Source organism: Misgurnus anguillicaudatus, chromosome 10, assembly GCF_027580225.2.
Source record: "Misgurnus anguillicaudatus chromosome 10, ASM2758022v2, whole genome shotgun sequence".
Classification (NCBI taxonomy): domain Eukaryota; kingdom Metazoa; phylum Chordata; class Actinopteri; order Cypriniformes; family Cobitidae; genus Misgurnus; species Misgurnus anguillicaudatus.
The window spans coordinates 19,771,343-19,797,896 of NC_073346.2; the positions used below are offsets into that span (position 1 = coordinate 19,771,343).

General features: G+C 37.2%; 1 protein-coding gene across 1 annotated transcript; it reads right to left on the reverse strand.

Annotated features, from left to right (window-relative positions):
• Window positions 1-365: 365 nt before the first annotated feature.
• LOC141349212 (uncharacterized) lies at window positions 366-26,275 on the reverse strand. The gene is made up of 4 exons (XM_073872068.1): window positions 26,128-26,275; window positions 2,551-2,862; window positions 2,139-2,444; window positions 366-504 (listed from the first exon to the last, which is right to left on the reverse strand). The coding sequence occupies exons 1-4, from the start codon at window positions 26,186-26,188 to the stop codon at window positions 386-388; spliced, it is 798 nt and encodes a 265-aa protein (XP_073728169.1). The 5' UTR covers window positions 26,189-26,275; the 3' UTR covers window positions 366-385.
• Between the last annotated feature and the right edge of the window lie 279 nt (window positions 26,276-26,554).

The following is a 26,554-nucleotide window of genomic DNA, read 5'->3' on the forward strand; positions in this document are numbered from 1 at the left end:
TGAAACCAGCTATTTCCATCCTAAACCAGCTAAAACCAGATTTGCTAAAACCAGACCTGATTTGTAATCAGCTCTGTTCCTGAACAACAACATAAAAGTTTCAACTGCAAACAAAAGTGGGACAGATAAATAGTTTACCTTGTTTAGGAGATAATGCTGCAGTAGGACTTGAAGTTATTTTAGAGGTTGGTTTGATTATTGGTTTAGTGCTATGATTTAAAAATATAAATGGATGTTAGTTTAGCTGAATCATAATGTGAGACACTAAAATTACACTATGCAAGCTCTCACACATGCACATGCAGCTAAAACCAGCTTAGGCTGGTTTAAGCTGTTTTTTTAGCAGGGATGTCAGAGTTTGTTCCAGAACAACAACAGAAAAGATTCAACTGACACTGCAAACAAAAGTGGGACAGATAAATACTTTTCCTTGTTTAGGAGATAATGATGCAGTAGGACTTGAAGTTATTTTAGAGGTTGGTTTGATTGTTGGTTTAGTTGATGCTATGATTGAAAAATATGAATGAATTTTAGTGGAATATAATTTTTATTAGTTTACAAACATTATTGTTAAGCTATGGTTACTATGACAATGGTAACATTTTTTTACTGTTGTTTCAGTAAAAATAAATAGATATGCTTAATATAGTAAAAACATGGTTAATATTTGTAAGGGTTGTAAATGCCACATGCAGTCCAAAACATAAAACGGAGACAAGATCTACATGCAAATAAACAAGTTTGTAATAAATCAAAATGTGAAAGATTATCCACGAACATGAAACCAAGAAACTATGAGCAGGACATGAAGACAGCAAAAACTAAAAAAATAACAACCAACAAAGATGATTCTGAGGTGTGTGCTAGAGAATTGTTAAAAGAGCACTTATTTTTTTAGATACTTCTTTGACACTTTTGTATATAATATCAATGAATGCTATGTTAGCCTAATGCTAATTCTTGAATTCACCGGGTTGCGAAAGCTCTTATTTATATTTCTATCACTCTGTGGTAGTCCTTTTTCAGGAAACATCTTAAAGACAGATCACTGTGGCAATATCTCCACAAACCTTTAAAGGTCACGTTCTTCCTGATACCATTTTTTCAAACTTTAGTTAGTGTGTAATGTTTCTGTCAGAGCATAAATAATACCTGCAAAATAATAAAGCTCAAACTTCACTGCCAGGAGATATATTTTCTTTAACAGAATTCAACTTTCAAAGCCTACAGCGAACGGCCGGTTTGGACTACAGCCATCTCGATTGAATGATGTCAAATAAACTCTGCCCACAGGAATACGTCAGTCGCCAGCTTTGGCACAAACAGCTCTGCTAAGCTAAGCTGCTGTCGAATCACAACACACTAAACAAACTACACAATCAGAACTTGTTACGTATTTCTGAAGTAGGGACTTCATAGAACAAGGAAGACATCAGCCTGTTTTTAGGACAGTAAAAACAGTCAGCACTATAAAGATAAGCAGAATTGTTTGAAAAATACTGCAGTTTTTTACACATGAAACATGAACACATGTTATATTGCGCACTGTAAACACAACCAAAGCTTCAAAAACACAGAAAGAACAGGACCTTTAATTTCACATAGCAGCACTGATATCATCATCTCTTTTGTTTTGCAGTGTTTAAAGCTGTGTATGAAAGATTTTATTGTCAGTGTCATAAACATTATGGATCTTGTGGTGCATGACCAAAAAAATTCATCATTGCTAGTCTTTCTGTTGTGGCATTGTGAAGCGTTGCAAATGTGGTGTGGGATCGTTGTATACTATGACACATGAAGTCTTGCTTCCCAACACCCCATTGTCGTTTAAGTATCCGGCTAAAATATTTTAGTCTGCAAGAGGCCTTAGGATGTGACGTTGTCACAGGCTGGATGACAGGGAAGCAGAGCAGCAACGAAGCATCAATTTGAGTATTTACAAGGACCCCTGAAGTCCTAATTAAGCATTCTCCTTACACAAGAAGAATACACGCAAAGAGCACACGCAAAAAGGTGAAATAGGTGGATATCCTTACATTTTTCCCAGAATGAAGAAAAATATTAGTCCTAAACATTGACGTTATGACTTATTCTGAGAGTGTTTTTAAATAATTTTGCTAAAAATGTTAATTACTTACCCTTAAACTTGACAGAATAGCTGGCTGAGGTCTTAATCTCATTCTTCATTTTAGCCAAACATCTCCACTCTGTGTTGCTGTCTTCATTCAGGAGTATTGTTGTCAGAGTGATGATACAGAGTCCTGATGCTGATATCTGATATCTGGAGTCTGTCAGCAGATTGACACCAGTCTGATTCACCCAGAACAGCTGAAGATCCTCAATACGGAGCAAACTATCACAAGTGTTATCATATGATAACAACTGACAGATGAGAGTCACAGAGCTGCCTGATCTTATCTCAGTCTGTGTGGATGATGAAGAAACTGAAGGAGAATGTAAAGAGACAATTTTAAGTAAAAACATGAAGAAACTGTCATCAACTGTCATCTCATTAAACATATACTAAACTAAATGAACAGAAACACTCACCATGAAGAACATGTAGATAAACCTGTGCATCAGTTACAGATTTTTGTCCATTCACATATTGTTGGCAGATGTATTGTCCATGATCTTCTGTTGTTTTATAGATGTTCAGAGAGCAGTCAGACCCCAGACTCAGTCTCTCAGCTCTCTCTGTGTCATTCTTCTTTATTCCTAACATAATCAGTTCTACTGTAACTGATGAACTATGTTTGGTGTAGATCCATGTAGTTGAGGTGCAGCCAGAAAGAGCATTAATACAGGCCAGAGTGACATTTTCACCAGAACTACTGAACACATGAGTCTCTCCAGTAACACCTGAAACACAGTAGATTAGGTTGTTTATATATTTATACATATTTATAAATACATTTACATTTTAAACATTTCCGAGTTAATTATTTAACCCTTAATGACAAAAAGCAGATACATTCTTAAGATTATGATTGTTAGTCTGTAAATGTACATAAAATAAAGCATTTTTGTTTTAGTGAGCAAAGAAAGCACATGGTTGCCAATCCTCCTACATTTTGTTGTAAGACACAAGCTTTCAGTCTCTCTCTCAATATCACTCTGGCTAACGTGAGTAAAGCATAAAAATGCGTAGCTTACAAATTTGTAAGATTTCCCATCTATCAGGATAGAGCGTCACTCTACATTTTATAACAATGACATTTCTTTCTTCTTTTATTTTGTTGAAACCTTAACAAGCACATAGTGTTCTATGTTTCTCTAAAGATTCCTTCAAGTCATTGTAAATGAAGATGTGATTCATAATGGTAATAATAATGACATATTTACAAATGTCAAACAAATATAAAAAAAATCTATTATTATACGACTTTCAGTTGTAGGTGTCACACTGTTTTATTGTACAGTACCAGTCGTAATATTTTATAAATACATAAATCACTTTTCTGCATTAATATTGTTTATGAAGTGTAACCTTTGCACTGGACGTACACCAAAATGTGCTCACAATGAGTTTAAAAAGAAAGAAAAGCATATTCTGTTAAGAACATCTTACACTCAGTTATTATAAACAACTTTTCATATTGTATTGCCAATTTATATGAAGCCTCTTTACTGTGGCTATACAGGAAAATATTTCATTTTAAATTTCAAATACTATTCAACTACCAGTCATTGCAGTATTAATAGACTGTCTACTTTATATCTGCTAACACTTTATTGTAATGATCCCTCAACCAACATTCTTCTGACTTAAGTATCTTTGTGACAACATGCCAACTTACTCAACTAATCCTAACCCTTAGGAGTCTACTAATGTGATTTGGAAGACATGTAGTGTCCCATGTAAGAGAATTAGTAGTTGCAAAGTTAATTCTAGTTAGTAGAATATCTGGGGTTGACTATCAAAATAAAGTGTAACCCAAACTATTTGATCAATGTCAGTTTGTTGTGTATTAAAGCAGTATATGTACCAAACTCCACATCACATAACAACATGAGTTTTTCAGCAAACTGAGCATGATCAAATAAATGCTTTACCAGACTCGTAATTTAGTGATCATTAAATAGATGGATGTTCACATCACATATGTTGTGTATGAATATATCTTTACCTGTGAATGATGAGCAGAGAATGATGAATCCCAGCAGACACATATGACTATTAACAGCCATTATTTGCTTCTGTTAGTGCTTCTCTTTTAATGATGTTTTTACAGCTCTTCTTTAAAACATTTTTAGCTCTTCCTGTGGTTTTTTACTTCCTAGTATCAGCAACTGAGTGTTAACACACCACAAAATGGCCATATATTATAGCAGTGCATGATGGACCAGATAATGATATATTATGGAATAAATAATGTTGTATCAGTTTTCTGACCCTTGTGATCAGTTATGTTCACAGTTATGCATCAGCACTTGAGTCAAGAATTCTGACACATTTTGATGGTTGTTTCACTTTCTTTAAATGCTTTTCACTTTAGTAATTTCATCTTGTTAAATAAGTCAAAGTTAAAGCAAGTTTAAATGGAATCAGCCAAACAATTTACAATTACTAAATTTTTTAATTTAAAACATTTTGAAATATTAGACAGCTAGAGTATGGAAACATTAACCATATGACTGTAGTCTGTGTCCTTAGTTTATCAGCTTATGCTGATCTTGGCCTGAAGTAAATGTTTCTCAGACTTTATTAAATAATGAACAAGAACAATAAGAATTTCAAATAAAGAAATAAAGAAATAATATGCTGCTCTTTACTGCTTTATAATATACAAGTTTACATACTGTTTGCATTGTAACATGATTATGCTTGAAATAAAAACAGACTAGAGTGTGTGCTTCTCAGTTTCTGTGCACCTCATGTTCCTCCTTGTGCTTAGTTCTTTTTAGTGTTGTGTAGTTCATTTGTTTCACATTTTAGCTCAAATACAAGCATGTGTGTTTGTGTTAGTTGACTTTGTATTGTAGTTTGTAATATGTGATGTAATATGATTATTTGTATCTTATACATGCCCAAATAGTCCTATAGCTATTTCTGCAATTTGTATGCCTTACAACACCCCTTACCAGTTCTACATTTAAGCAACACTTTCAGTAAAGAGAAGAGATCTGCCTGTTGAGGTTTAAAATGTGAGTGCTCAGCATGATAACTCACACAGTTTGACCACATTCAACCTAGCATAGCTGCACAGGTCTGTATTATTAGCTTTGTATTGGTTTTTGGTGGATTGTGTAAGATGCATCGGTGGAAGATTTTGCTAAAACATTGTTCAATATAGACAAAATGCTACATCAGCAACATCACATGTTTCCTTTCAAAGTAACATTTGGTGTTTATTAAAAGAGTATTTTTGTGAGAGAGAAACACAGCTGGCATCAGACCTTGCTGGTGTTGATCTCTGGTTTCCTGGTTCTCACTGATTAATATCTATGTGGTCATACTGCTGAACTACTGAAGGACCACCATGACAACTGCTTTATGCAGTCTGTGACAATGATTGTCTTTATAAACATTTGTGTTATTTTGGAATTTACACACTGAACATTTTAATGTTTTAGACTCGCACATTTCAGATTCAGTTGCAATGATGTTGTAAATGTTGCATATAACAAACACACACTGTAAAATGCAGCATATTTTTATGTTATTTTAATTTAACAAATTAAGTTAAACAATTTCAACTTGTTTTTGTAAGTTATGTCAACTTTTTTAATGGAAACTTAATAAACAAGTTGTTTTAACTTTATGCTGCATTTTTTACAGTGCAGACAAAACAAATAAATTAAAGTAGTTTATTTTCTTATCTGAGGTACTTACTATACCTACATGATAATCACTTCATTTAGTTAAAACTGTTAGGCAGAGATTGATAAACATTCTGATGGTAGTTTTATTTATTTATTTAAGTGGAATGCTGAATTTGTTTGAGAAAACAATTCATGGTAACCTGTTTGAAAGGTTGATTCTTTTGGAGGATTAAGTGGACTCAAAACATCTGCATCTAAAACATCTTTTAATATTTATTTAAATGTTATTGGGTGGATTTTAGATTTTCTTTTCATCAGGAATACCAGTGTGTTAAAATTAGTGATGCAGCAGACAGTTATTTTTTTCTAAAGGTACATGTACACCTCAGGGATGTTGTTTCTCACCTTTGTCATATACTATTGTGTACATAAATGACTGTCACAGATGGCACAAGATATTATTAAATATACAGATGACTCAGTTATAGGGATGTAACGGTATTATAAATTTTGTGGTATTGCGGTAGAAAATTTTCCCGGTACCACCGTGGTCACATGAACGGTAAAATGTTAAGTCTTCCGGGCAACATGTGTAGTTTTTTTCCGGCCAAGTGGAGCGAGTGGAGGGACGCGGGAACTACAATTCCCATAATCCCATATGCGTGCTACTCTGACGCCTCTCTACAAGTGGAGCGACAATGGCGGAAGCAAAAGAAGCGCGAATTTTTAATCTGATGTGTCGAAAAAGTTTGCGTTCGCTGTGACAAGAAACGAGAAAGGACAAAATGTGATGGACATTCAAAAAACGAGTGAGTAAATCTGTGAATGAGCAGTGTGTGGATGCCGTTTCTCAATTAGAAGGTTGCAGCCTCCTTAGGTCGCATATGCAGGCTGCATCTGTCTTTACACGCCTGGTGTATTTAAGTTAACTGAGTATTACATTCGCAAGTCATAAGCGTGTTACAATAATATACGATTAAATAAGAATAATAGTCAACTTGAAAAATTTTAATATTTTGAAATAAGACGGTCTTCATTAAGTATGCAGCCTACAAATGCGACCCATAGAGGCTGCAGACTTCCGATTGGGAAACGCGCCCCTGTATTAAGTGAGCTGACCTCAGCTCTAGGTCCAGCTACAATAAGTAAGCAATTTTTATTTTTTACTTGGTTGTTTTTGTTTTCAGGAATTGACCCATCTTAAAACCCATCATCTTTTCTTGATTCTACAATCACAACCGTTGCTTTCATAGGAGTACCAAGCATTAGCATTAAAATTATTAATATTAATAATAATAATAACAATAATAATAATAATAATAATTAAAACTAGGTCAATTGAGGGAGTCACTCAATTCTTAAAACCTGTCTGATTGGGAGTTGTTTAAAGTTGACAAACTAAACTGAAACGTAATTTTTTTTTGTCCTTTTTATGAAAATTGTAAACACTTCACTACACTTTGTACATTGTAATGTTCAGTCTTGTTTAATAAACACTTATGGCAGTTTTTCCAAGTCTTCATTTGTTTTTCCTTCCTGCAAATGTTTCAATAATTACCGTACCGTGGGCATCATACCGAAATACTACAGTACCGTGAATTTTTGATACTGTTACATCCCTACTCAGTTATACTATGTTGTGGTTTTCCTTTTCCTCAAATGAAACAATCTTCATTCTTAGGTTTTGATTTCAAGAGATAGACTTTTATTTTCCGGACAAAATAAGAAGCCGAGGCCGCCCTGGTGAATCCTCCCAGAACCAGTCTGCCGGCCTGGGAGGAATCTCCAAATCAGTCTGACCCTCCAAGCTAGGGCCTGGCAAATATACAGGTCCTGGTTCCCTCCCCTCACGGCCAAAACAACACAGGATTTGTAATCCAAAGAACCACATGACATTCCTCAGACCAGTGTCTCTTTCCCATGACCTATTTGACCCTTGGCTGTTTGCTAATACTAAAACCCTTTGTGCCTGTCCAGATGGCTCTTTAAACTACCTTCAAACCTGAATACACCCAGCTAGTCCAGATGGTTCTTTAGACTACTGCATAGTTGGATTATATTAGTAAACTCATGATGCACATATTGGGATTAAAATAAACTTCTTCAACTGGAACTCTTTTGAAACAATATCAAGGATGTGGTGTAGTGAATTCTACCTTCAGTTAAATGTGGATAAAACCAAAGACACGTTAAATGACTTTAAGAGGTCAACATTGAAAACAGGGTTGACAAACATAAACATGGTGTGGATGAAATGACTGACAATAAGTAAAACATTTCAGTTGTTTGCTATAAATTTAATTTTGAGTATCTTTTAATTTTTTAAGAAAAATAAAAACACTGAGAAAATAAATAAAAGGCAATTTTTTCATCATATGTTTTCTTTTGATTTCTAACTTAGGTGTGCAAGTCACCATATTCCACTTTATTTTACTGTAATCACTGTCTTGTTGCTTGTGCTAAAATATGAAATGTTAGCTAGACTTAAAAACATTTTTACACAGCGGGGTTAGTTTTCTCACAGTGTTAAAACTAAGCCTTACGTGTACAATGATAATGAAATAAAAACAAAGTAAACTTAATTATTAAAATGATAACTGTAAATAAGATTAGGAGAAATTGACAGTTTTTGCTTCAATTGTGCTGCCCTTTAAAATATCTATCCATATCCGTACCTTTGCAGAAGGATGATTTAAAAAAAATAGTATCTATTATTCATCTTTAATCTATTTTTTATTGACAAATGCTCAAACAATATCCACCTGTAGTATCAGTGTTGTAACATGCTGAGACTTGTGGTAGAATCCAAATGCAGATGTTTATTAACAAAGCCAGGCCAACAAGACAAAGGGTAATCCATAAACGTAATCCAATGAACAGGCAAACAGGTCATAACAAGGAACAGGAACAATGAACATGGAACAATCGTAAGACCTTGGGCACGTTCAAGATCAAAACGCTACGCAACGTTTTGCTACGGTTTCCGGGTTGAATGATGTTTCCTGGAAACGGTGTGCACCGATGTGCAACAGGGTTTGAAATACGTTTTCTCTTGTTTGGTGAGTGCGTCAGAACTGCAGTCCAATCAGAAGCAACATGTAAATAAACCATGCGGTACTAAAGAGACAGCTCGCTCAATGGATCCAAGTTGGAATGTTATATTTTATTCTGGACGGCAAGGTCAGTCACTGTAACATCGAGAGTATTTTACAGTATTAAACACACATTTATAACGATTTCATCTTCAGAAACATTTAAAAAAGTACACAAAAAATGGCCTCTCAGCTACCGTAGTTGCAACTCTTGCGTCATCACAACAGGGTGTTCAGCACATCACCGTTTTGTCGGGGCTGAACGCAGCCTTGGTAATGAAAATTACAACTGAAAATACTTTGCCATATGAATGAGTAGAAGGCATGGTTTTATACACAAAGAACAGGAAGTGAAAGTAGAAGCAGAGTGAGTGTGTCCATAGTCCAGTTTGTGGAGTGGGTGCCACCTGGTGGTGGGATGAATGGTTACCTACCATGCAAATTCCTATTACAGTTTTTTCTGAATGCTTAAACCCTAACCGTGATTCCTATAGCACATTTTCTAAAACTATTAATACCTATAGCAAAACCACTCACTGAATTTGCAAAAGTAAAAGCACAAACACTGCTTTGCACTCAATTTACCCCTTTGTAAAACACACTTTGCAAAACTGTAGGTACAATCCACTGCACAACACTCTTTTTGTGGAACAACTCACTGCTTTAAACTCAATTTCCAAATGATCAACACACTCCTAGCAAAACTATACACATGTATGACTGTTGTTTACACTATTTTGCACACTGTCATATGAGAAAACTGTTTTAGATAATTAGTTCACTTTGCAATCAGCCTAAGCACTATAAATAAGCCACATGTGAGCTGTCCGTGTGGACCAGGAAGAGTGAAAAGAGTGATAATTAGATGAGGCAAAGAAACAGTACATAAAGGTGAAGTAGGAAAAGGAGTAGGAGGAAGAGGATGTGGAGGTGACAATGTGAGAGGGAGAGGACGACAAGAGCAAGGAGGTGAAGTAAGAGGAAGAAGACAAGGTGGAGCTAGAGGCAGATGCCTTGGTTCATGAGATTAGGATGAGGCAGGTTGCAGGTTCTGACCTCACTAAAACAAGACGTGACAGTAACATTATTGGACACCGTGCCATAATGTCCCAGGACAATGTGGTAGTAACATAACTATATGTGTAGTTTTAAGTCAAAATGGTGTTGTTCACCATCATGCATCCCTAGGCCCATATAACCCTGCACACATTATTACATTTCTGGACACCTTATATGACATGCTCACTAATGTTCAGAGACCAGAGCAGAACAGATATGTCATCATATGGGACAATGTTAGTTTCCATAGGGCTGCTTTGGTCCGCAACTGGTTTAAAGATCACCCTTCAAAGTACTCAACCTGCACCTATACTCTCCATTCTTGAATCCAATTGAAGAGGAGTTCTCTGCCTGGTGCTGGAAGGTCTATGAGTCAGGCATGAATACGGCATTCCAGAAGATACTGTATTGTCCCCGTTGCCTTGGACTAGAGGACATTGTAGATGAAATTTTGTGGCTGGAGCCAGAGTGACGACACAAGGTAGAATTTTTTTCTCAGTGAAATTATTTTGTTTTTTGACTTTTAACATTTGTGTTTGTTTTGATGTGTGTAAATAAACACCAGTACATGAAGTTTGGATCCCTGTATGTTTACAGAACTACAAAAGTATAACCTCAAACTGACACAGATTACCTTGTGCACAGAAAAAGAAAAAGCCAAATGTTTTTTATTCATACCATCAGTGTGTAGTTGACACATTGTGTGCTTATTAATGTGATGGCTTGGGTTAAAGGCGGAGTCCATGATGTTTGAAAGCGAATGTTGATATTTAAAATCACCTAAACAAACACGGCCCTACCCCAATAGAATCTGGACCTTCTGTTGATTGACCCGCCCCACACATACGCAACCCGGCATTTGATTTGATTTGATTGGCTATAAGTGTGTTTTGGTAGTCGGCCCGTCTCCTTTTCCAACGCGTTTTTCAAACATCGTGGACTCCGCCTTTAATAGTTTGATACGAAAATACCATTATTACAAAGGTTTCAAGAGTTAATCAAGGTTTATTAGCTTTTGCAAGAGAACTACAATGTTTTGCTGATTTGGTGAAGGGTTTTCTTACTTGTGTGTAGAGTTTTGCAAAAATAGTCAATAGTTACAAAAAATGTGCTTAAGCCATCACTTGCAGTAATGTTGCTATTTGCCGAGAGAGTGTTTAATCAGTGTGTATTCTAGGTGGCCTGGGTCCTTCTTCTGTTTTCTGAGAAGAAAAACATAAAATAAACAGAATAACTTTTAATAAAATAGTAAGCACAAATTGATGCAGGTTAATGTGAATCCTCAGACAGTGTGATGGGTCAAAACTCACCAGCTCTTTCCTGTACAGATGATCTGAAGAAGAATTACAGTAGGAGCAGCGAATGCTGTGATCTTAATAATCACTAAAACCACTAGAATCACTGACAGATGTGTGGACAGAGAACAACAAGATTAAATAATTTACTACAGATAAAATCAAGGGTATAACAATGAAACAATATAATGGCAAACTGTGTTTAAAGGAGCACTTCACCCGTAGAAACATTAATCTTTATTGAAAGTGCGTAATATTTGTAGTCGAAATGTAACATACATTTTGAATTTGGTGCCTATTTGACCGAGAAAAGGGGTGTTTTTAGTCTCACCCCTCAACCGAGATATTGGACTTCCAGCTTTCAATGATGCAAAATTATGATTTTTATATCATTGAATGAAGGAAGTGCAACACTGAAATCTGTATCTCCTGTCTCAGCGGAAACTGAGGAAATGATGCACGACCATTCAAAAACATGACTGGGGTTCGAACGATACAATGCTTAACGCAAACGGGTGAAGTGTCCCTTTAAGTTCACTGATAACTTCAGTGATGTAAACTTGTATACAGTATAAGCATAAATTTACTGTAGAGTGGTGCATTAATAACAATTCATACCTATGTATATACAAGGCGTTCTGTCTTCAGTTTCTGATGCTATCTCAGGGTTTGCGGTGGTAACTCTGACTGTTAATATAATTGTTTTAAACATAATGTTGCCTTTAAAAAAACAAGACTCATATAACCAACATCACATAATACTTAAACATCACATTACATTAGTTTTATTCTCTTAGAAAAGGTTCTGCATAGAACCGACAATGGTTCTAGGCGCTTCATACAAGGATCGCGTTAACTCTTTCGCCGCCATTGACGAGATATCTCGTCAATCAAGAGAAAACGCTTCCCTGCCAATGACGAGTATTTCCGGCTTTCCGCAATACTGCTATTATCCTTCCGCAACTTTTTAAACCTGAAAGTATTGCCCTATGGCAAGCGGCCGCTTGTCCGTGATTTTTTTAAGATCGCTCTGAATGGGATCTCTATGAAAAGTCCGTCACAAAAATGGAATTATCTCTGCTTTTTGCTCAAAATGTGGTGTCCTTGCATAAATCCACCCATATTAAAAAGCTTATTACAAAATAACTACTGAAGGTAGGATTAAACGTTTTTTTTTTTTTTTTTTTGAAAGCAGAGGGTCTGTTCTTTCATTTGGTTTATTGTATGTTTATATATTTAAAGAAGAACATTTTCTGAAAGGCATTAAACTTTTGTGAAAATCATGAAAAACCTGGCGCTGGCTGGCAACTTTAAAAAAAAAACGCGGGCGGCGAAAGAGTTAAAGGTTCCATGTAGAACCATTTAAAGGGGTGAATTGCTCAAAATAATAAATAATGTTAATGTTACTTTAATGTCCTAATATAACAAAGGCTCTAGTCCTGGCCTGATCTAAACACTGTCCACGAAACTGTCTCTTAATGGCATAGGTAATGAGATTAAAGAACCCAAAGCACTACGGGGTGGCCTCCCACAAAGGGCTTAATACATCTTCAATTGCTTGTTAACACAAATTACTAATCAGCCAATCACATGGCAGCAACTCAATAAAGAAGAAAGGGGAAAGTGGGGGGGTTCTCAATTCTTATTTGTGCATCCTTGTTTCCTTTCCTTACTTCCTTTCCTCCGAAGGAGACGAAATATTAAATGAAATGGCATATCCTCTTTCCTAACTGTCTGTATAATGTTAATTCTCTATTATCAAATTATCAAGTGAATTAAAAACCCAAAATATTTAACAAGAAAAATAAAGTTAAATACATACTTGAGTTGATCATTTATATAGGTGGGTGGTCTATACATAAATATTAAATACACTGTCTGAAACGATTCTACATTTACAATAATTTAATGATTAAATATCAAGAATTATGTGAGTTTTAAGATGTGACTCAAAGGGGGAGGATATTTAACATGCCTCATGTTAGTTGATAAAACACTTCTGCATAGGATACACTTGTGTATCCACGCTTATGACTCCTCAGAAAGCCTTGTCTACTCTTCCTCGTCTCCTCGCGGTACAATAAAAAATGTAGATGTCCTACAAGATGGTGGAGTTCGATCAGTTTACAGGTGGTTGGATGTGGGACGATATGGTAAACAAAACAGCTTCACTATGAATTTTCTCCTTGTTTTTTATTAGAAATGCTAAAGAATTTAAATAATAAACAAAAATTTGTAAATAAACAATGTGTTCAAATTGTAAATTGTACAATGATTTAAGAGAAATTGTGATATAATTATTGGTAAACATAATGTTATGAACTTGATCAGTAATGTCATAAAGAAAAGTTGTGTAAAATTATTTTAAAATCTCTAGGAGCAAGGAGACGAGGAAGCATATTGAGAAGCACTTATGGTTGTTGGTGACGAACTGGTCTGAGAATTTTAAAAACTGCTAATCTACTGGGATTTTCACACACAACCATCTCTACACTTTAAAAAATGTCTGTAGAAATTACTGTATTAATAGCAGCTGTTTGTCAAATAACTTATAGTAAATTTAAATTTATGTTTACTGGCAACAGTTTGTTCAAAGTTAAATGAACATTAGACATTAACAAGTCTTTATCTTTACAGAATAAAACTAAAACAGCATCATGCAAAGCATTCTAGGAACCAAAATCTGAAGTTAAAAACGGAAAAGGGTTGATGAGGATTTACTGTTGCCAATAACATACATTTACATCTACAGTAGGTTACTGGTAGCCTGACTACGTCAGACTTCGTATTTTCATTCAATTTCATTTCGCTTCTGTACTTATTCGGAGATATCTCCCATTATTACCATTTTCCTCTGGCTCCAAAACGGCCGGCCCAATCAATGAACAGAGGGCGGGCTGAGAGCCGTGACGTAGACGCTAAGCACCGAATGTAAGATTGTAGTTTACAGTGGACATGGAGGCACAGAATGCTATTCGTTCTGTTGTGGAGAATATTCCCGGCATTTGCCAACTGAAGCCCGAACAAGAAGAGTGTTTGTAAAAAATTTTGAATGGAGATGATGTTGTTGCCCTACTCCCGACAGGTTTTGGGAAAAGTTAAATTCATCAACTATTACAGATCGTCAGCGAGAAACTGGGGAGGCCATAGGCCGGTGTAGCAGCCGATCCTGTTCCCCTCGGAGGGCCCTATTTTAATGATCTAAGCGCATCGTCTAAAGCGCACGGCGCACGGTCTAAATGGGGCATGTCCGATTCCACTTTTGCCAAGAAGACCCCCAGTTTAAGAATAATGTTAAAAAATGTGTTGTTTTCATTTTTATTGAAATTAAAAGATTTTTGGATTAAAACCTTTAAAAGATGTTTTCTTCCAGTCATAGAAGTACAAATAGAAGGCTTTTAATTGCTGTAAATGTATTGATATCCTACATAATCATTGTAATCTCATAAAATAATTTGCAAATATGCAAGGAAAAGTTTGTACTCTAAAAATACTTTATTTGTAACAAACAGGACATAAAAAATGTACTAACGTGCGGAGAGCTGAACGTTTCAGCACTTGGACAGCGCCATTGGATTTTTAAAAAGTATTACTTAAAATGTTTCTCACCTCATCATATCCACAGGTACAAAGTCATTATATTCAATAAATCCGTAGGGTAGAATTTAAAAAACATTTAAAAATAGATGCATTTGTTTAAAGCAAAGCATTACCAGGCTACAGGTGAAGCACCTCTTTACGCCTTCTAATGTCTCATAATCGGTCCTCATTTATGTCCAAGAGACTCACTAATAATCTTTTACATTTCAATCCTTTAATCTTTCATATTGAACTTTTTTGTGCTGCTGCGCATCCATGTGTGTGATAAGCAAACCCGCGTTGTCGTCCCGTTTATAGGCGCATATTTCTAACGCGCTTTTAAATAACAAAAAACATATTGCGTAGTCTATTTTAGTTGCCTCAAAATAGCAACGCGCCAACAATGCCCCTGAACACACCTCGTTTTTAGATCAGAACGCCCATGGGCACAGAATTGGGCGCAAATGCATTTGCTATTTAAACAATGTGGCGCTAAACGTGAAAATGATAATTGTGCAGGGTTGAAACTAGCAAAAGACACTTGCGTCGCCCATTGCGCTGCATTGCGCCGGGTGTATAGCCCGGAATGTCTGTTCCCCCTCCAGTTAATAAAGCGTTTCTGCTGACAGCGCATGTGCAAGCATCGCAGATTTATTTTATTTTTTTAGTATGGTATAGCATATATACAGATTTTGTACAAACTAATACAGCTCACAACAATTAAAACTATAAAATAAATATTAAGAAAAAACAGATGGGTGTACAGAAAGCGAGAAGGGACACAGACATTCCGAGGGGAACAGGATCGGCTGCTACACCGGCAAGGCAATAGTTGTAATTGTGCCCCCCTTGGTTGCTCTCATGGAGGATCAGGTTAAGGAGGCAACAAAACTCAGCCTGTGTGCTGCACAGCTTGGTGTGCACAATGATTGAGAAATCATGGAGAGAATTTTATTGTTCACATTTAATGGTGGGCAATAATTTTTTATGACGTTCCTGATTAACCAGAAAATAAGGTAGGAAGATTTAATTTAATTTACATTATGGTTAGGGCTGTCTGGTGGAAGAGTTTTTGAGTTTAAAGTGACTTTTACTTTTAAAAATGCACAACATTTATGAATTTACCTTTAAATGGACAAAGTGAATTTGTTCAGTCTGATGGTTTACTTTGTGGCATATAGATGAGAAAGATGTTTAACAAAAATATTAGTTATTCTTAGTTTTACAAATGAAAAAATAAGTTGTGATTAATCTGAAAATATATTTAAGCATCCTCCGCAGGTTGAGCTCGCATACGAATGGAGGACACGTGACTGCTACTGACTTTCCATATCATCTGCGCTTAAAAAGCTGAAATCTAATCTTGTTTAGATAATTAGGCAGGTTTAATCTTACGGACCTGTTGCTACTGTATGACGAGTATAATTTTGGAGCTTTGCAATGTTTAACTTGAAATTGTTGTACTGGTGGTAAGTGGCGCGATGTGTGCTACAAACACAGCTGGTATGAAACACATCCGAAGGCTGCACTCCAAGACGGTTTGCATTACAGCTGCGCAATCGCAGAGCAAAACTAATGGGTTAATTAATAGATTATAATAGGCTAAGTTAACTTGTTATCATCTGCTGCTCAAACTCGGTGGAGGTAATGCACATTTTAGCTGGTTTACCAACCGCCAATAAAACTAAAGAAGAAGAAGAAAAAGATAAGCCGTAAAAACTAAACTATACTTCAGGCTTGAAGCTTACGCCACCACTGTAACCCATCCTATTCAAATTCAGAGCGAAATAACAAACTAGCGATTGTTCTGGAGGGGCGCAAGGCCATGGTCTCTATTATCTGTCGCTAGAACAGCTCCTGAGGTCGGGAGTGAGGTTTAAAGGCCATGTTTTTCCTGATACCATTTTTCAAACTTTATTTAGTGTGTAATGTTGCTGTTAGAGCATAAACAATACCTGCAAAATAATAAGGTTCAAAGTTCACTGCCAAACAATATATGAAGAGTTTGGTTCCAAAACGCAATAAATCCATTTTGACAAATTTCGGTAAAAACATGTTTTCTATACCAAGAAAATGACAAGATAAAACCCACTATTTTCTGTTACAAACTTTTACATAGCATCTTAAGGTTATAAAAACATAAAAAATTCAAATCCATAACTTGATTTTCTAACATTTATTATAAAAACAAATTATTTTTTCCACAAAATGCAATAAATCCATGACAGTTTTTGTTTAAAAATGCTAGAAATCTATTAATTCAATGTACAAATGTGCATTCATGTTTGCCATTTTATATTCATTTAGTTGAACAGTTGTACACACTGATTAAAAAAAAATAAACATTAATGGCATTAATCAAAACACTTACTTTGTCATACTGTCATTGCTGCGGTTATACTTGACGTCGTCGTTTAGCATTTTTCACAGCGATCCACTGTAAAATGTTTTGGTCCTGCTCGATTTTTGTTGACTTTGAGTAAAATAATGTAAAGTTTTTCATAAGATCCCCTGGGATCAATGTGTTAGCATGAGAAGCTTGATGCTGTCGGGAGATAAGCACCAGTCTCCCGAGTGCTTCGCGTAATTATTAGATGTTGATGCCGTTTCTTTCCCGTCACAGAAAACCATCACAGGTTTAAATTAAGAATTTACTTTTAAATACTGACCTGATATTATACTGATTTTGGCAGTAACTCGTTTTTTTTCAAAAATGGCGTTTATCGCGTTTTGGAAGCAAACTCTTCATATTTTCTTTAATAGAAGTCCCCTTTCAAAGACTAGAAAGAACCGATGGTTTGAACAGCCCTTTACTTTACTACCTCCACCCACAGGAATACGTCAGTCGCCAGCAAAGCTCAAACGGCTCTGCTAAGCAAAGCTGCTGTCGAATCACAACACAATAAACAAATTACACAATCAGAACCCATTACGTATTTCTGAAGGAGGGACTTCACAGAACAAGGAAGACATCAGCCTGTTTTTAGGGCAGTGAAAACAGCGGTATACAGATAAGAAAATTGTATGAAAAATACTGCATTTTTTACACATGAAATATGAACACATGTTATATTGGGCACTAACACAATCAAAGCTTCAAAAACACAGGAAAACACAGCTCTCACACACTTGCTGGCCTCTGTTACATACAATATGATAATGGTTTTATGAAAACATACAATGATAAGAGATTTTTAATTTCATTTAAAATAAGTTACACTGATGGTGTTTAGTCCGTTTTACCCAGTTAACGGTTTAATTTTTGACCGGTCAGATAATAGGACCATACACATAAATAGTCCATTGTGAGTTCTTGCATGCTGTGATTGCTGTTTGTTTTTCTTTTCAGAAAAGCTAAATGTTACCTGTTGTCTTTTTATTATGATCTGAGTCACCATGGTGTTCGGATGACTGTCTGTGTCTTAACATTTTTTCGTGCTTAACTGCCTAAGATATTTTAGGATATGCTGAAATCAGTCATACAGTGGTTGTGTGTTTGTGGGGAGAGATCAGCATCCCATTTTATAAGCAATGACAACAGCACAGAAAATTATTACGTAACTAAAAGTTAAATAATTTAAAGTTGGATTGTTGCTGATTTTTAAGAAAGTGACATGAATAGAAAAGTCTGCTTTAAATAAATGAAACATTTTAGAGTTTGTAATCAGCTCTGTCCCTGAACAACAACAGAAAATAATCAAATAACTCCAAACAAAAGGGGGACAGATAAATACTTTACAGTACCTTGTTTAGAAGATAATGATGCAGTAGGACTTGAAGTTATTTTAGATGTTGGTTTAATTGTTGCTGTAGCTATGATTGAAAAATATGAATGGATGTTAGTTTAGCTGAATCATAATGTAAGACACTAAAATTACACACTCCACAGAAGCACACACGCATAACCCACATACCCACCACATCCACATGCACACACAGAAGATTAATAATCATCAGATATACACCATGCTGTAGGAAAATATGACCATCACATTTTATATATTTGTCAGGGCCGAGAGATACACAGGGATCCCAAAGCAGATTTAACAGAATTTATTGAAAATAACAATAATGACAGTCAATAAAGCTCAGAGTCCACTCGCTGAAGGGAATCCACTCAAGCACTGGTAACCCAGACTCTGAAGTCCTTGAAGGGTGATAGGAAAAATCACAGAACAGCAGAGAGCACAAATGAGTGGGGCAAACGAACAAAACAACAAACTGGGCAAAACTGACAAACTAAGGACATAACAGGACAAGAGACTAGTAGAGCTAGTAACTGATGAGTACATTCACAGTACAAACACTGGCGTATATAGACAAACGGATCTGCAAAGACACACTAGAGACACAGGGATTAAATACACAGACCAGACGAGAGGCTAACAAGCAACAGGTGAGGAAGACGAGAGGAGGCAATCACACTGAACAGGAACACCTGTGAGGGAAGCACACGTGAACCTGTAAAACACATACAAACACAAGACAACCACAGTACCAACAAGACAAAACCATAAATATATTTATATATATATAAACATATGTAAATATATATAAACATATATATGCATGAAAACAGAACACTAGACTAAAAAAGACATAAAAACAAAGACTGGAAAATGCAAGGGAGCGGGGAAAAGTCACAAGACACGGGAAAAAACGTGGTCTGATATGACAATACCAAAACCACGTTCTCCCACACAAAACATTGTACTGTCAGGACCCTGCCATACACAACTAGATATAATACTAAACCAGATTATGGCAGAGTCCTCACAGGACCCTCACCTCAAGGGACGCCACCTGGCGGCCCTCAAGGAGAGACACAGGACAAGACAGACTGGACACTGGACAACACCCACGAAAACATGACAAACACTAACAAGGGAAGACAAGACAGAACAACTAGAGGATTCGGGTGGGACATCAAGAACAACAAACAAGGGAGGGGGGGGCGGGGGAACAACAACGTTCACAGGAGGAGGGATGGGACTGGGTACAGGACGAGACCTCTGACCCCGGGGAGTAGCTGAGGGTTGGGTGCGTGGAGGCCGGGCAGGCCTAACAGGGTTCCGTGGGGAGGAAACAGCTTGGGGTAAGGCAGGAACAACAAGGTCAGGGTTTAAAGGCTGAGGGGAAACAGGAAACATGACAGGGGGTGCAGCGGGCGGCTGCAGAGATGACACGGGGACCTTGACAGAGGAGGCTGCGGACGGCAGCGGAGACAAGGCAGGGACAATGACGGGGGGCGCCGCGTCCGGCAGCGAAGACGACATGGAGACTGTGACAGGGGGCGCAGCGGACGGCTGCGGAGGCGAGACAGGAATAGTCACAGGAGCCGCTGCAGACGGCAGCGGAGACGAGGCAGGGACAATGACAGGAGGTACAGCGGACGGCTGCGGAGACAACACAGGGACAGTGACAGGGGCCGCTGCGGACGGCAGCGGAGACGGGACAGAGACAAAGGCTGCTGCGGTTAGCTGCGCAGACGGCAGGGGCTGCAGCGGAGGCTGCGCAGACGGCAGGGGCTGCAGCGGAGCAGACAGAGGCTGCTGCTTCTCAGAGGACTGAGGGGTGGCAGCTGGTTGAAGAGCGGAGGAGTTCTTCTTCCTCTTCTTCCTCCGTCCGGAGACCGGTAATGCAGGATGGAGATCGGGTGCGGGCGTAGTCTCCGGCGCTGGAGAGATGAGAGTCGACCTCCCCAACCTGATCGCCCCGGTCTGAATGTCCCTTCCCCGTATCGCCAGACGACTACCCCGAAGGCTGGCTGGGGGGGCGGAGCTTATGGAGCTTGATGTGGTGGGTGCTGAGCTTTCCAGGACCATCCTCCCGACAACGCGGCCCTCTGGGACAGGTGACTGGGGTCTAGACTTGGGTTCAGGCCTGTTCCTCACGAAGTTGACCATGTCGAAAAAGTCCAAGGGCTTGAGCAACTCCACCTCACTGGACCTGAGAGGCTCATCGAGGCAGGCATAAAATATCACCTTAAGCTCATTCCCGCTAAGCCCGGCAAGACGAGCCTCCTCCAAGAACTTGGAGGCGAAGGACCGGATCTCTGCTCCTCTCTGCCGCATGCCAAAGAGTAAACGGGCATGGTGGTTGCGGTGGGCAGTGAAAGCCGAATCCTCCTCCTGGGCAGTAGTGGAAAGCTGAGCGGTCGCTGAACAGCCAGATTCTGTATCTGCGGGATCCATTACTGGCAGATCCGTTCTGTCAGGGCCGAGAGATACACAGGGATCCCAAAGCAGATTTAACAGAATTTATTGAAAATAACAATAATGACAGTCAATAAAGCTCAGAGTCCACTCGCTGAAGGGAATCCACTCAAGCACTGGTAACCCAGACTCTGAAGTCCTTGAAGGGTGATAGGAAAAATCACAGAACAGCAGAGAGCACAAATGAGTGGGGCAAACGAACAAAACAACAAACTGGGCAAAACTGACAAACTAAGGACATAACAGGACAAGAGACTAGTAGAGCTAGTAACTGATGAGTACATTCACAGTACAAACACTGGCGTATATAAACAAACGGATCTGCAAAGACACACTAGAGACACAGGGATTAAATACACAGACCAGACGAGAGGCTAACAAGCAACAGGTGAGGAAGACGAGAGGAGGCAATCACACTGAACAGGAACACCTGTGAGGGAAGCACACGTGAACCTGTAAAACACATACAAACACAAGACAACCACAGTACCAACAAGACAAAACCATAAATATATTTATATATATATAAACATATGTAAATATATATAAACATATATATGCATGAAAACAGAACACTAGACTAAAAAAGACAAAAACAAAGACTGGAAAATGCAAGGGAGCGGGGAAAAGTCACAAGACACGGGAAAAAACGTGGTCTGATATGACAATACCAAAACCACGTTCTCCCACACAAAACATTGTACTGTCAGGACCCTGCCATACACAACTAGATATAATACTAAACCAGATTATGGCAGAGTCCTCACAATATTTGATTTCCTGATCATCAGTACAAAGTTGTAAAGTAAATATTTGCACTTGAATGATTTTAGTCACTTTGAGTTCTGGCAATTGTGATGGATCCCCTTGAACCAACCAAAATATTCAACATGCCAGTCAGGGACGTCGTTAGGCCTATTTTAGGGGGGCTGAAGCTACCCCAAAATGTTCCTAAGCCCCCCTAAATGATTATAAGAACAACAGTAAAATTTGATTTATCAAAAACCGTATCCTCATTAATATTTAGACTCAACAAATGTTATATATCCAGCTAAAAAAAAACATCTGACAATTCTTACAGAATACGATTTAGGTCTAACGTAAAGTCACCAACCCGTAAAACGGCGATCGCTTCCGGTTGCGTGTATTAGTTATGGGTCTTTCGCGAACGAGCGGCTCTAAGAGCTGATTCTTTGTAGCGAACGAGCAGAGCCGAATCTTCAGACGCATGCAGGGGAGCCGGCTCTTCTAAGGGAGCCGAGCCAGAAGAGCAGAATCTATGAAAAGAGCCGGACTGCCATCACTAAAATGTAGAGCCAGCGCTTGAGCCGAAAGAGCCGAATCAATGGAAAGAGCCGGACTGCCCATCACTAATACACACGCTAGTACGCACGCTAATGGTGAAATAAAGATTGGTAAGTGTCGTGATACGGAGGAGTGAAATTGTAAGTTGTTTTTAATTACCTGCTGGCTGCTTACCTTTAGCTACGTTTTCTTGAGGTAAAGGAATGGGAATATTTTGGTTTGCTATGTCATGAAAAACTTTATTCTTGCACAAGCAAAATACAAGAAATTGTTAACTTAGCAATCTAATTACAACTCTTTATTCTTTGCCAACAATATAGGCCTAATAATCTTTAAAATAAAATATCTCTAAAATAAAATATCTCTAAAAGAGGCATATTCAACAGTATCAATCCCCATAGAATGTTGTTTTCACTGAAAACTAAATGTCATCATAGGGTCCCTGTTAATGCAATACTGTTGTGTCCTTCAATTCATTGAGCAGATGAGATTGATATTAGAAAATATTTTAGGAGAGAGAAAGAGAAGCAGCTGCAGGAGATTGGCAGGCCAGTTGATTCTGAGGGAGCCGGACCCGGTGTGATTGAGGTCAGTAATGGTCTATAGGTCTAAGGGTTGTTTTTCTTTTCTTTTCTTGAATTTCTTATAACAATAAGCATTTGTTGGCAGGTCTAGGCACTATGCATAACATACACTACATTTTTTTTCATTATATTTAATATGCTAGCTATATTCTAACTAGGCCTGAGACTATTTTAATCATATAATGTGATAAATTAAATATTAAATACGTAGATGTTACCTAAAAGTAGGCTTAAGATGAGTAAATGCCCACACTCTCCACAGATACACATGTGAAACAAAAATGAAAGCAGTCATACAGTACATATTATACAGTAATCATTACTCCAAATCTTTTATTCCTTCCGCCATCAGGTTATTGTATTTATACAGTAGCCACTTTAAAAAGGATCCATATCAATAGCTTACCTGGTAAAATACTGCCTTTTTGTTGTTGATTTATATTATACATTGTATTCATTTGGCAGAATAAATCATCTTTAATTGAGAAATGCTCAAACCTGTGTGTTGTCAAATATCACTATGACTTTAAAACTCTAGTTCTTGGGTTAAACTGTATGCAAGTCAAACAAAATTGCACTCTGATTGAACCTATCCACCATAGCATTCTATGTGTGGACAACTTATCTTATATAGAAATTAGATATAGTATGCTATTACTTTATCATATATTTACAAAAGCATACAGATAGCATTTAAGTCATTGCTTATAGAATAACTAATCAGGAGCAAAGTCTGGCCTAAATTCCCCCATGCAGCTTTGATGTGTCTAAAAGCTAACATTACAGTAATTTTTATTTAACAGAGTAGAAATGGAAGAGGAGGATATGTCTGTCATGTTTTACTTGTTAACATCTTGGTTTCTTGACTGGTTGTTGACATAATTGTAGCTCAGATGTGAGTGCAAAAATTTTGCAAACACAAGTTACAAATACTCTGTGGGCTGAGCCCCCCCTGTCTTCCAATCCTAGTGACGTCCCTGATGCCAGTCTTTCTGGTGTGGCGTCGTGAAGCATTGCAGATGTGGTGTCAGATTGTTGTGTACTATATACACTATACGAGATAAAGTGATCAAGTCTTGCTTCCCAAACACCCATTGGGTATACGTATTCGGCTAAAATATTTTAGTCTGTAAGAGGCATTAGGATGTTACTTGGTCACAGGCTGGATGACAGGAAAGCAGAGCGGCAAGGAAACATCAATTTGAGTATTGACAAGCACCCTTGGAAGTGCTAAGCATTCTGCTTACACAAGAAGAGTCAACGCAAAGAGCACAAGCAAAAAGTTGGATAGCCTCACATTTTTTCCCAGAATGAAGAATAATATTAGTCCTTAACATGTGCTGAAGTTATGAATTATTCTGAATTATGAATTATGTGTTCTTAAATTATTTTGCTAAAATTGTAATTATTTACCCTTAAACTTGACAGTATAGCTGGCTGAGGTCTTAATCTCATTCTTCATTTTAGCCAAACATCTCCACTCTGTGTTGTTGTCTTTATTCAGGAGTATTGTAGTCAGAGTCTTGATACATTGTTCTGATGATAATATCTGATATCTGGAGTCTGTCTGTAGATTAACATCAGCCTGATTCACCCAGAACAGCTGAAGACCCTCAATACGGAACAAACTATCACAGTCATATGTAAACAACTGACAGGTGAGAGTCACAGAGCTGCCTGATCTCATCTCTGTCTGTATGGATGATGAAGAAACTGACAATTTTAAGTAAAAACATTAAGAAACTGTCATCTCATTAAACATATATTCAAATAAATGAACAAAAAAACTCACCATGAAGAACATGTAGAAAAGCCTGTGCATCATTTCCATGTTTTTGTTCATTCACATATTGTCTGCAGTAGTATAGTCCATGATCTTCTTCTGTTGTTTTATAGATGTTCAGAGAGCAGTCAGACCCCAGACTCAGTCTCTCAGCTCTCTCTATGTTATTCTTCTTTATTCCTCCATAAATCAGTTCTACTGTAACTGTTGTCCAATGTTTGTTGTAGATCCATGTAGTTGATGTGCAGTTAGAAAGAGCATTATTACAGGGCAGAGCAACATTTTCACCTGAACTACTGAACACATCAGTCTCTCCAGTCACACCTGAAACACAGTAGATTAGGTTGTTTATATGTATACATATTTATAAATACATTTAAAGATTTAAACATTTCAGAGTTAATCATTTAACCCTTAATGACAAAAATCAGATACATTCTTGAGATTATGAATGTTAGTCTGTAAATGTACATAAAATAAAGCCTTTTGTTTTAGTGAACAAAGAAACCACAGAGATGCCAACACTCCTACATTTGGTGCGAGACACGAGCTTTCACTCTCTCTCTCTCGATATCACTCTGGCCAACGTCAATAAAGCATAAAAAGGTGTAGCTACAAATAGGTTTGTATGATTTCCTATCTGTCAGGATGGAGCATCACTCTGTATTTTATAACAATGACATTTCCTCTATAACCCTAACAAACACATAATGTACATGAATAACAAGAGATCCAAATGAATACTAACACATTTTTAAAAGAAAAGGGGTAAAAAAATCATTTTCTCAAATAAAATTTTGAGGTACAGTAAGAACATTTATTATTCATTAGTGTGAATCATGGGGGTATGTTTATCAGTTGTATCTATGTTGTTTCTCTAATGATTTTTTTCAACATGTACAGTACATGTGATGTGATACACAATGGCAAGGATATTTACAAATGTCAAACAAATATTAAAATAATTGATCTATTATTCTTTCTAAAGACCTCCAATTGTAGGTGTCACATTGTTTTACTGTAGTAATATTTTATAAATAAACAAATCACTTTTGAGCAGTATTGCAGTAATACAGTCAACTTACTCCACTATTCCAAACCCCAACAGTCTAATGTGCGTTAGATGACCATTAGGTGACATGTAGCGGCACATTTAAGAGAATTAGTTCACAAGTAGTAGTACTAGTTACTTAGTAGCAAAGTTACTTCTAGTTAGTAGAATGTCTAGGGTTGACTATCAAAATAAAATGTAACCCAAACTCTTTAATTAATGTCAGTGTTGTGTATTAAAACAGTATATGTACCAAACACCACATCACATAACAACATGATTTTTTTCAGATAATGAAACTGAGCATCTTCAAACTAAAGCTTTACCAATACTTAGTGATCATTAAATAGATGGTTGTTCACATCACAGATCTTGTGTATGAATGTATCTTACTTTACCTGTGAATGGTGAGCAGAGAATGATGAGTCCCAGCAGACATATATGACTCTTAACAGACATTATTTGTTTATGTTAGTGCTTCTCTTTTAATGATGTTTTTACAGCTCTTCTTTAAAATATTTTTAGCTCTTCCTGTGTTTTTTTACTTCCTAGTATCAGCAATTTACTGTTAATCCATGACACCATGAAACCATCATAGATTATAGCAGTGCATTATGGACCGGATAATGATATTTTATGAAATAAATAATGTTCCAATATATTAGTTTTCTGACCCTTACACAGTGACCAGTTACCTGTTCTCCACACTGAATTGGGCACTTGATTGCTGTGCAAGAATTCTGACACATTTTGATGGTTTTAGCACTTTAGTCTTTAAATACTTTTCACTTTAGTACATTTCACCTTGTTGTTCTTTTTTGGGAG

Coding starts and splice junctions, on each gene's coding strand:
- LOC141349212 (XM_073872068.1), bottom strand. CDS start 26,188: ATGTCTGTTAAGAGTCATATATGTCTGCTGGGACTCATCATTCTCTGC. Junction 2,863..26,127: donor TCTCTGCTCACCATTCACAG/GTAAAGTAAGAT, acceptor ACTGTGTTTCAG/GTGTTACTGGAGAGACTCAT. Junction 2,445..2,550: donor TTATCTACATGTTCTTCATG/GTGAGTGTTTCT, acceptor ATTCTCCTTCAG/TTTCTTCATCATCCACACAG.